Source organism: Saccoglossus kowalevskii, chromosome 6 (assembly GCF_978046115.1).
Source record: "Saccoglossus kowalevskii chromosome 6, keSacKowa6.1, whole genome shotgun sequence".
Taxonomy (NCBI): Eukaryota; Metazoa; Hemichordata; class Enteropneusta; family Harrimaniidae; genus Saccoglossus; species Saccoglossus kowalevskii.
Genome location: NC_140646.1, coordinates 38,165,770 through 38,178,701, shown reverse-complemented (window position 1 = coordinate 38,178,701; position 12,932 = coordinate 38,165,770). Strand labels below are relative to the sequence as shown.

At 34.8% G+C, this 12,932-nt stretch overlaps 1 protein-coding gene across 1 annotated transcript in view; it reads left to right on the top strand.

Annotated features, from left to right (window-relative positions):
• Positions 1–10,238, top strand: part of LOC100370810 (dynein axonemal heavy chain 5-like) — a 66,601-nt gene extending 56,363 nt beyond the window's left edge. Inside the window, exons 64-71 of the mRNA XM_085500509.1 lie at positions 3,600–3,829; positions 4,027–4,179; positions 4,859–5,131; positions 6,622–6,884; positions 7,154–7,310; positions 7,499–7,651; positions 8,068–8,280; positions 8,796–10,238. Of these exons, the coding sequence (XP_085356635.1) occupies positions 3,600–3,829; positions 4,027–4,179; positions 4,859–5,131; positions 6,622–6,884; positions 7,154–7,310; positions 7,499–7,651; positions 8,068–8,280; positions 8,796–9,182 (1,829 nt within the window). The 3' untranslated portion in view covers positions 9,183–10,238. The remainder of the gene's footprint in view (positions 1–3,599; positions 3,830–4,026; positions 4,180–4,858; positions 5,132–6,621; positions 6,885–7,153; positions 7,311–7,498; positions 7,652–8,067; positions 8,281–8,795) is intronic.
• The last annotated feature ends 2,694 nt before the right edge of the window (positions 10,239–12,932 follow it).

Below are 12,932 nucleotides of genomic sequence, written 5' to 3'. Positions count from 1 at the left end.
TCAGTGTACAAAGATACCTGAAGTAATCAGGTGATCAGACTGAATGCTTGTATTTCATATATTGTGTCCTTAGTTGCATATCAGTGTACAAAGATACCTGAAGTAATCAGGTGATCAGACTGAATGCTTGTATTTCATATATTGTGTCCTTAGTTGCATATCAGTGTACAAAGATACCTGAAGTAATCAGGTGATCAGACTGAATGCTTGTATTTCATATATTGTGTCCTTAGTTGCATATCAGTGTACAAAGATACCTGAAGTAATCAGGTGATCAGACTGAATGCTTGTATTTCATATATTGTGTCCTTAGTTGCATATCAGTGTACAAAGATACCTGAAGTAATCAGGTGATCAGACTGAATGCTTGTATTTCATATATTGTGTGCTTAGTTGCATATCAGTGTACAAAGATACCTGAAGTAATCAGGTGATCAGACTGAATGCTTGTATTTCATATATTGTGTCCTTAGTTGCATATCAGTGTACAAAGATACCTGAAGTAATCAGGTGATCAGACTGAATGCTTGTATTTCATATATTGTGTGCTTAGTTGCATATCAGTGTACAAAGATACCTGAAGTAATCAGGTGATCAGACTGAATGCTTGTATTTCATATATTGTGTCCTTAGTTGCATATCAGTGTACAAAGATACCTGAAGTAATCAGGTGATCAGACTGAATACTTGTATTTCATATATTGTGTGCTTAGTTGCATATCAGTGTACAAAGATACCTGAAGTAATCAGGTGATCAGACTGAATACTTGTATTTCATATATTGTGTCCTTAGTTGCATATCAGTGTACAAAGATACCTGAAGTAATCAGGTGATCAGACTGAATGCTTGTATTTCATATATTGTGTCCTTAGTTGCATATCAGTGTACAAAGATACCTGAAGTAATCAGGTGATCAGACTGAATACTTGTATTTCATATATTGTGTCCTTAGTTGCATATCAGTGTACAAAGATACCTGAAGTAATCAGGTGATCAGACTGAATACTTGTATTTCATATATTGTGTCCTTAGTTGCATATCAGTGTACAAAGATACCTGAAGTAATCAGGTGATCAGACTGAATACTTGTATTTCATATATTGTGTCCTTAGTTGCATATCAGTGTACAAAGATACCTGAAGTAATCAGGTGATCAGACTGAATACTTGTATTTCATATATTGTGTGCTTAGTTGCATATCAGTGTACAAAGATACCTGAAGTAATCAGGTGATCAGACTGAATACTTGTATTTCATATATTGTGTGCTTAGTTGCATATCAGTGTACAAAGATACCTGAAGTAATCAGGTGATCAGACTGAATGCTTGTATTTCATATATTGTGTGCTTAGTTGCATATCAGTGTACAAAGATACCTGAAGTAATCAGGTGATCAGACTGAATACTTGTATTTCATATATTGTGTGCTTAGTTGCATATCAGTGTACAAAGATACCTGAAGTAATCAGGTGATCAGACTGAATGCTTGTATTTCATATATTGTGTGCTTAGTTGCATATCAGTGTACAAAGATACCTGAAGTAATCAGGTGATCAGACTGAATACTTGTATTTCATATATTGTGTGCTTAGTTGCATATCAGTGTACAAAGATACCTGAAGTAATCAGGTGATCAGACTGAATGCTTGTATTTCATATATTGTGTGCTTAGTTGCATATCAGTGTACAAAGATACCTGAAGTAATCAGGTGATCAGACTGAATACTTGTATTTCATATATTGTGTGCTTAGTTGCATATCAGTGTACAAAGATACCTGAAGTAATCAGGTGATCAGACTGAATGCTTGTATTTCATATATTGTGTGCTTAGTTGCATATCAGTGTACAAAGATACCTGAAGTAATCAGGTGATCAGACTGAATACTTGTATTTCATATATTGTGTGCTTAGTTGCATATCAGTGTACAAAGATACCTGAAGTAATCAGGTGATCAGACTGAATACTTGTATTTCATATATTGTGTGCTTAGTTGCATATCAGTGTACAAAGATACCTGAAGTAATCAGGTGATCAGACTGAATACTTGTATTTCATATATTGTGTGCTTAGTTGCATATCAGTGTACAAAGATACCTGAAGTAATCAGGTGATCAGACTGAATGCTTGTATTTCATATATTGTGTGCTTAGTTGCATATCAGTGTACAAAGATACCTGAAGTAATCAGGTGATCAGACTGAATGCTTGTATTTCATATATTGTGTGCTTAGTTGCATATCAGTGTACAAAGATACCTGAAGTAATCAGGTGATCAGACTGAATACTTGTATTTCATATATTGTGTCCTTAGTTGCATATCAGTGTACAAAGATACCTGAAGTAATCAGGTGATCAGACTGAATACTTGTATTTCATATATTGTGTCCTTAGTTGCATATCAGTGTACAAAGATACCTGAAGTAATCAGGTGATCAGACTGAATGCTTGTATTTCATATATTGTGTCCTTAGTTGCATATCAGTGTACAAAGATACCTGAAGTAATCAGGTAATCAGACTGAATGCTTGTATTTCATATATTGTGTCCTTAGTTGCATATCAGTGTACAAAGATACCTGAAGTAATCAGGTAATCAGACTGAATGCTTGTATTTCATATATTGTGTCCTTAGTTGCATAGCAGTGTACAAAGATACCTGAAGTAATCAGGTAATCATACTGAATACTTGTATTTCATATATTGTGTCCTTAGTTGCATATCAGTGTACAAAGATACCTGAAGTAATCAGGTAATCATACTGAATACTTGTATTTCATATATTGTGTCCTTAGTTGCATATCAGTGTACAAAGATACCTGAAGTAATCAGGTAATCAGACTGAATACTTGTATTTCATATATTGTGTGCTTAGTTGCATATCAGTGTACAAAGATACCTGAAGTAATCAGGTGATCAGACTGAATACTTGTATTTCATATATTGTGTGCTTAGTTGCATATCAGTGTACAAAGATACCTGAAGTAATCAGGTGATCAGACTGAATACTTGTATTTCATATATTGTGTCCTTAGTTGCATATCAGTGTACAAAGATACCTGAAGTAATCAGGTAATCAGACTGAACACTTGTATTTCATATATTGTGTCCTTAGTTGCATATCAGTGTACAAAGATACCTGAAGTAATCAGGTAATCAGACTGAATACTTGTATTTCATATATTGTGTCCTTAGTTGCATATCAGTGTACAAAGATACCTGAAGTAATCAGGTGATCAGACTGAATGCTTGTATTTCATATATTGTGTCCTTAGTTGCATATCAGTGTACAAAGATACCTGAAGTAATCAGGTGATCAGACTGAATACTTGTATTTCATATATTGTGTCCTTAGTTGCATATCAGTGTACAAAGATACCTGAAGTAATCAGGTGATCAGACTGAATGCTTGTATTTCATATATTGTGTGCTTAGTTGCATATCAGTGTACAAAGATACCTGAAGTAATCAGGTGATCAGACTGAATGCTTGTATTTCATATATTGTGTGCTTAGTTGCATATCAGTGTACAAAGATACCTGAAGTAATCAGGTGATCAGACTGAATACTTGTATTTCATATATTGTGTGCTTTCTTTCAGCTGAGGCTATTGGAAATCAGTTTTCTGATAGCGTTATACTAGATATCCAACAAATGTTTGAGGAATCGGATCCCAAAACACCTTTGATATGTCTTCTATCCATGGGTAGTGATCCCACGGTCCAGATTGAATCACTGGCTAAACGACACAAACTTGAATGTGGAGCCATATCTATGGGTCAAGGTCAAGAAGTTCATGCCAGGAGGTTATTGGGTAGTTGCATGAGTGGGGTAAGTATAGCATTTATCTTCTCCAATTCATATTTACAATGACGTCGCAATCGTACAGTATGTGTTGCTAGTTACAAAGCAGAAAACATAAATTGGAATCATTTTATTAAAAATTATGATTTTAGTTCTGATGTCTCAACACTTATCTCATACATCAAACAGAATAGTAACATGAATTATATTATTGTTTAATACAGGGAGGATGGGTATTACTGCAGAACTGTCACTTGTCTTTAAGTTACTTGGATGAGTTAATGGATACACTTTTGGAAGCAGAAAGTCTCCATGATGATTTCCGCATATGGATTACCACTGAAGAACATCCCAAATTCCCAATCACATTATTACAGGTAATATTTAATGTCTCAGAAGACAATTCACTGTTACATCTGCCTTTAAATAGATTAATTGGAATAGATTGTCGTTATCTACATCTATATTCCAGTAGTTCATGTGTTGTCAATAGCAGTGAGCTCAATGCAAATGTTGACCAAAGCTTTACGTGAGAGTCTAATCATGCAACCTGATTTTATGTATGTCTGATCTCAGAGACCATTGACCTTCAAGCAACAAATATTGTTCTGTGTTGTTTGAGCCCTATGCCACATATACAACACATGTAAAATACATTGTCAGTTGCCATGGATTCAAACATGTGCTGTTGATGACTGTTGAACTTTAATCTGAATTGAATTCTACTCAAACCAAGAGAAATACTGTAAAATATGTCTTAGTAACTGCATCCTTAATAGAAGCTGCAACCATACTTTTTGAACAATTGACAACCATCATTTCTCATATGTGCAAATGTTCTAATAAAAACATCATTCCCTCTGTAAAATTGTACCAGTAACAGAAGCTGTGGCTTCTAATGTAGGTTTTACAGTACATGTAGAATTCTTTAATAAAACAGTCTTGTCCAATTTACTGGATTTCATCATGAGAATATGGAGTATCCAAGACGTTTATTTATTAGTAGTCTTCTGTGAGTAAAGAAAGCATAATGTTTAATTGTATTCACATTGCTAGATGTCAATCAAGTTTACCAATGAACCACCACAAGGTATCAAAGCTGGTTTGAAGAGAACTTACAATGCCATAACACAAGACCAACTTGAAGTGTCTAATATGCCACAGTGGAAACCAATGCTTTATGGTGTAGCCTTCCTTCATACCACTGTACAAGAACGACGCAAGTTTGGACCACTTGGTTGGAACATTCCCTATGAGTTCAATGCTGCAGATTTCAATGCTACAATACAATTCATTCAGAATCATTTAGATGATATGGATATTAAAAAGGTAATTTAAACTTGCTATTTACTTTTTTCACTACTTTCTTGGAATTTTTGGGAAATGAAGTACTATGAAGTTATTGAGCTGTGCAAATGTTTGCACGAGATTGTGTGATGAGATTACATTTCCATCACATGTTGATAGCGCTTCTGCATCAAAAGTAAACAAAGGAAAGTGTTTGAATGTGACACACATCTCTGAATAACACTTCCGAACATGTCTGTATAGCAATTTATGGATAAGTAAATTCTGTTGTTATCGGTGTCAGATGTATTATTAGTGTAGTTATCACATAGCTGCCAATTCCTGTTTGGAGCAAAGTATCTGAAGTTAATGAATTATTAGTCCCTGTTCGGACGAAGTCCGAAAACGGGGACTTATAATTCGGTCTCCGTCCGCGCGTCCGTGTGTCTGTGCGTCCGTCCGGAGTCATATCTCAGAATCCCTTGGGTCGATCCCGTTCATTCTTTGTATGTGCCTAGTACTTTATGTGGGACATATGCACATGCAGTGGTTTAGCGATTCGATTCAAAATGACCGATGGCAGCCATCTTTTTTTTGAAAATGTTGTATTTTGGACATGCTTTGTCAGTTTTCATTCAAATTTAGTACATAGAAAATACATGTTAGGATACATGTCCATGACGATTTATTTCACAATTGGATCAAAGATGGCCGACTGGCAGCCATCTTGTTTTTTGAAAATGTTGTATTTTGGACATGCTTTGTCAGTTTTCATTCAAATTTTGTACATCGATCATACATGTTAGGATACATGTCCCCGACCATCCGTGAGTTCCTGAGTCTGTCCGTCCGTCCGTCCGTTCGTTCGTGCGTCAGTCTGTCAATAGTAATATTTCAGAATCCTGTGGACTGATTCCGTTCATTCTTTGCATATGCCTAGTACCTTATGTGGGACATATGCACATGCAGTGGTTTAGCGATTCGATTCAAAATGACTGACTGGCAGCCATCTTGTTTTTTGAAAATGTTGTATTTTGGACATCTTGTTTTTGTTTTTTTTGCGGTATCTTGGAAGTGCTCTGTCAGTTTTCATTCAAATTTGGCACATACATGTACTTTATACATGTTAGGATGCATGTCCATAACAATTTGTTTCAAAATCTGGTCAAGGATGGCCGATTGACAGCAATCTGACTTTTTGGCCTTACTACTATATTTCCACAATTTATGTATCATTTTCATTCGTATTTGGCACATACATCATACATATCAGATCCTTCAAAAGGGCTTTCAATTGCAAAATAAAATTACAAAAAATACAGCAACTGTATGAAAATCAAACTCAGCATGTATTTATTGTCATATTGCCAGACGTTTTTGTAATGCTAACATTGGAAATTGAGAGTACCATGCTTTGATGTTTTAATATCTATCTTGCAGAGTATTATTATGTTGATTTTTGTCTTAATTTTTGTCAGCCCAAATTACAGGAACATGGTATTCATGAAATCACAACTATTTTCTGTTTGTAGGGTGTCTCCTGGAATACAGTACGCTATATGATTGGTGAAGTACAGTATGGAGGTCGTGTAACTGACGACTTTGATAAACGTCTACTTCTCACATTTGCAAGGGTATGGTTTGGTGAAGTGATGTTTTCACCTGGTTTCAATTTCTACAAAGGATACATCATTCCAAAATGCAACAATGTCGCTCAGTATTTAGAGTATATCAATAATCTACCAGCGTACGACTCTCCAGAAGCGTTTGGCTTACACCCTAATGCTGATATAACGTAAGAACTTGATAACTTATTTCAGAGATTTAATCTGCTTTATTGCAAAATAAAACCATCATTCTGTGAATAATAGGTGATTTTTCTTCACTGACAAAATATTGTGTAATGTGTGAAAGACCCAAATCGAACATCAAAAATTTAATTATTTAATTTTGAGCTTGATCTTTTTTATAGTTTAATGTAGAAATGCCCATCTTTCAGAAAGGAAATCGTTGAGATTAACTTACTTTAGCAAAATTGATTAATGACATTGTGTTGCCTTATAGATATCAAAGTAACACTGCTAAGCATGTATTGGACACTATTCTGAATATCCAGCCAAAAGATAGCTCTGGTGGTGCAGGTGAAACAAGAGAATCTGTTGTGCAGAGATTGGCAGATGATATGTTAGACAAGCTACCAGTTGACTATGTACAATATGAGGTAGGGTGTCACTGACCAATTCTTAATTGTAAGGTTTGATGAAACTGTTCAAAATGTTGTTATCACAATTTATGTCGGCATGGATGCAACTACTAAAATTATGGAACATTTTAAAGCACAGCAAGTCTTTCTAGTAGTGAAATGGTTTATCAAATAAATGATTGTACTTGTAATTTTTGTTTTGACAGGTGAAAGAACGGCTACAGAAAATGGGTATTCTTCAACCAATGAATATCTTTTTACGTCAAGAAATTGATCGTATGCAGCGTGTTATTACATTAGTACGCAACACACTTATTGACCTGAAACTTGCAATTGATGGTACTATTATTATGAACGAGGTATATACATTATCCACAATTCTTAACCACAAGCTGCAGAACATAGCTGCAACATTTTATGTTTTTTGACAATAGTGTGTTGATCATAACCTTGTAGTGAACATTTTCACTTAAAATGTACACTCTCCTGAACTTTTCATTCTTATAACCATGGAACAATGGACATTGCATGGCTAAATAACTGCTTATGTGGCTTGTTCAGTCAGCTACTTACCAGTAGTATTTTTGAGAATCTCAAAAAAAGTGTCTTCTACTCCTACTCCAAAACTGTATTGTGTGAAAGCGTATTTATTAAATTTCAGTACTTCACTTTTTCAATACACAATTTATGACCAGTTTGTGCAAGTTTTTGTTTGCACTTCTCTTGCTCAATATATACAAGATGTATATTCATTTCTATTTCAATTCTTCCCTAGGCATTGCGAGATGCTCTTGACTGTATGTATGATGCTCGTATTCCTGAGAAATGGAAGAAGATATCGTGGGTTTCATCTACACTTGGTTTTTGGTTTACTGAGCTGATAGAGAGAAACAGTCAGTTTGACACCTGGTGTTTTGGTGGTAGACCTAATACATTCTGGATGACTGGATTCTTTAACCCTCAAGGCTTCCTCACAGCTATGAGACAGGTTAGTTAAAGTCATGTACACTACTTACTTTGTATATTTTATATAGTGCTAAAAACATCATGAAGTTGAATTTGATTTGTGTTGTTTGCAACTGACAGTCTAAATTCAAAAAGGTAGCTAAGATAGTAAGGTCAAATATATAATATATACACATACGTTTTGGTGATGTTCTAAATATGTGACTACTACCAGTCTTTGGGGATAGAGACAGGCAGGTAATGTAGACCTACAAAAATAAGACCTGGTCCTACACTTGAATATGGCTTATCTTAACTATGATACAAACATCAGAAGGAACACATCTCACACCAAAACATTTATCATTGGCAAATACCAATCAGAGTTGCTGCAATATTGATTAAACAAAGCTTGTGAAACAGCATCTACGATTTAACAATGAATTAGACTTTTCTATGAACATTGATTTCCAAAATATTGTTCATTCAGAACATGTAATACAGTATTTACTGTATAAAAAAACTAAATATCATTTACAATATTCATTCTGTCAACAGGAGGTAACAAGAGCACACAAAGGATGGGCTTTAGATAGCGTGGTCTTGGCCAATGATGTGACTCGATTCATGAAAGATGACATCTCTCAACCACCTCAAGAGGGAGTCTACGTATATGGGTTGTTCCTGGAAGGCGCAGGATGGGACAAACGTGGTTGCCGACTGATTGAACCCAAGGCTAAAGTTCTTTTTGAGAGTTTACCTGTTATTCACATCTTTGCCATCAATAGCACTGCTGGTCGTGATCAGAGAATGTACAGCTGTCCCATTTACAAGAAACCAACAAGAACTGATTTGACATACATTGCATCAGTCGATTTGAAGACCACACAGAACCCTGACCATTGGATCTTACGAGGTGTTGCATTACTTTGTGACGTGAAATAAGGTGTTGCACTACATTGTTGCATTACAATAAAATTCATAAACTTATTTAGATATATTTATATGTCTAGTTTTTATATATAAATCAGTTTAATAGTTAGTCGTTAAATTGCCTACATTTTTTAAGACACAATAACAATCCTGTTATGGTATGTATTATGATGCTTATATTTAGTAACTTTTACAACAGTCACTCCCATAGCAATTGTTTTATTAAATTCACAGCATGTAATCCCTCCTATTGTATCATAATGTACTTAATCTTTTTAGTTACAATTGTAAATAATAGTACATGTAAATAGTAGTACCAGTAAGTTAATTTGTGTTAATATACATGTATATATGTACTCATTAATACAATGAAACACTATCTGTTATCATAATCTTCAATGATTGAGCTTGTCAGTTAAGTTCATAGCCTTTGCAAAATATTTACAAGGTGGATAAATATATGATACAGAACATTATTTGTTAGCTGGGCAATAATGTCAGCGTTTCTACAATAAAAACTATAATCATGTGCACACAAACTATATTTATTCAGAACACTTGATAGATGTGATTTATGTCACAGAAAAAAGTATATTAAGATTAAATTATTGACATACTTTTAAAATGCTATATGTTCTAAAACGTCAATGAAAGTAACTATTTCTATGTGTATATTTTGGTTGCCAGAATCAGACCACTAATTAACGTTTGGTCCATTTTTTCATAGTCAAGTGATTGAACACACATAATTTAGCACTTGCATAAACAGAAATCATTGAACAAACATCTTGTAGAAAAAAATCAATTTCACAGAGCACTAAGATATCAATTTTAAATATAATTCGCATTCTGACAACTGAACACCATTTTTACTTTCAAAAACCATAGCCATATATAAAATGTAGTATACTTTCTTGCAAGACGGAATAGATTGTTCATAATGTACAAGTAACTGGAGTACATGTACATGCATGTTTAGGATTTCTTGAGGAGACATATTTCTTTATCATTATTACAAGCTATTTAATCTAAACAATTATCAGAAGAGAATAAAATATATTATTATTATTTTTTTGTCTTAGTAATATTCCAAAACATTAGATGTATGTACTGCAACCATGCAAAGTAGAAATGCTTATAGCCAATCACTAGAACTATTTTAAATAGTTTGTCATCACTATCCAATACTAATTAGATACCGTTGGATGTTGTCTAACATTGACACATATGATTGTTCTTACCACATTCAAGAATTTCCTGAAGATTGTTCAATAGTACCCATGGTCGGAACCATTATGCAATTTCAGTTTTCTCTGCACTAACCAGTATAGAGAAGTTGATTGCGCATTGCGCACTTTTAATAGCGCACTCCGAAGCCGATTGGTTCTACAGCAAATATCCGCGGTTCTGTGTTCCATTCAGGAACAAATATTGTGAAAGAAAAGATCACAAATCCAAGATGACTGCCGATCCTGATTTTGAAGCCGATGTACTCTGGCAGGTCTCTGACTTCAGCCCAAACATACATAACAAATCTATGTGTTTCTATGTGCTGGAAATGACTCGTGAACAAAAGATTATTAGTGTTAAAACAGGATTTTATTAGAACGTGACAGTAACCGAGGAGAGTATCAGATGTCTAACATTTAAATAAATTGAAAACTGTCTGCACTAAACATTCAAACGACGATTCAAAATTACTACAATTTTACAACTATAGTGTTGTAATATAGTTGCAACAGTAAACGCAAATCTTACTTATTAGAGTTAACAATTGTTTGTTTTCCTTTCTTGAACGCAATCGAATGTTTTAGTGTGTTTTTATGTTTCAAGTTTTTAAATGTTGGTTGTCATCCTGAATGAGTGGAAACTCGGGTGATCAGAAAGAGGGTGGAGAAACCATGTTAATTTGTAAAAGCCAAGAAACGTGAATATGCCTAAAACGTAAATGAAATATTTCCAAAGCTAACAGGACCACCGAGATGCGGCGTATTCTGCTGTACGGCCGCAGGATACGCCGCATCACTTGTGAAAATAACTTCCATACGCAACGAAAACCACGGGGAGGGTGTTGGGTTCTGTCATGTTACCTCCTAATTACGTCTCATTGCATCAGTAACGAATATTGCGAATGATGTATATTACATCCACGTGCTTTTCACGTGAACAATTTTTAAATAGTTCAGAGAAGCAGAATGTCACACCGCAAAAATATTCTTAATGAGACGGAGCATCAACAATTGTGTTAATACTGTGAAACGGTACAACTGATACCGTCATTTTGCCACTGGAAAATAAATACGACTGCCAAATGAAACAATTTAATTGCCATTGAATATTCGAAAACAGACCAAAACAGCATATCGACTATATTAAATTGTAGTTGTTTCGAAACTTGTTTGTCTGTCATTTTCTATTGATTTAATTGAGAGAACATATGTATCGACACAAATTTTAGACTTATTTTGGTGTAAACAACTCAATTGACACAATTGCAACTTGGGTAATTGAGGGAATAAATATATTTTTAAAGTTTTTAAATTGATGTAAGAAGTATATCCCAGTAAAATATTAAACTGTTGACTGCTGAATTCGAACCCTCAATTTATTTGTACTTTATTCCAGGGACAGTGCCATTATAATAGTGTTCACGTTACACCAAGTACGGGCTAAGATTTAAGTTAATCTCATATATTAGCATATGAGATAGGCCCAAATGCGTTCACGCATGGGAGGAAACAGCGGTTAGCACCCCCCCCCCACTCAGGATCCATAGGAAGCCGCATGCGCGTTCCCATTTTCTCGGGAAAGAAGGTACTTTTTGACGATCTGTCTCGGGAACATTTTCCGAGAAAATCGTAGAAAAGGGGGTATTTTTTGCTTGTTTTCCCGAGATTCTCAAAGTATTTCAAAACACTTCCCGATATATACAAAAAAGGGGGGTTTAAAAGGAGTTCTAGACTGAAAAGTTCCCTAGATAGGGGGTGAAATTCATCGGAAAAGCCAGTGAAAGGGGGGTTAAATTTTCTTCTTTTCCCTAGATAGGGGGGGGGGTCAAAAAAAATGAGGGAACAAGCATAGGCCCCCTAAATATAGGGAGTGGGAGGGCCGGGGGTTTGACGTTGATACCATTGGTTTTGCATAGACTGCAGAAATATCGTTATATACTTCAAATTGTTAACTACTGTCTTGTCCAGCTTTGTTTCCACCTGGAACAGTCATTAATTTCTATATATGGTCTTTATTCTTTATTTTATTCTTCGACCCATAAAGTGATTACAAAACAAAGGAACATTTGTGCGTTTGTACTGTAAATATTACAATAAATCTGAAATTTCGTACCTAGCATTTAATGTATGAAACGCATATTCAAAATGACATCGTCATATAATTTCATTAAAAAATAAATTTGTTGAAAGGCGGTGGATCGTAGAAGTAACGGCGTAGATATATCACGATCATCTTTTATTTGGTTTGTTTCACAAAGTTGACATATCCTTTAGTTACTTTCAATTGCTCCTCTACTTACTTCAATGCGAAGACAGTGTGCCGAGCAGCGAAAGCGTGATAGAGCAGTTTTGCGTGAAATAACAGTTATGGAAGTGATATATTTCTCTAATATTAGATTTGTTTTAAATTCACGATATGTATCTAATTTAGTCATGGTACAAATATTGTTGTGGACGGATAAAGTCCAGCACAGGTCCTTTCCCTTATTAACACACAGCAAGACAATCTCAGTATGCGAAGTCAGTCAAAATG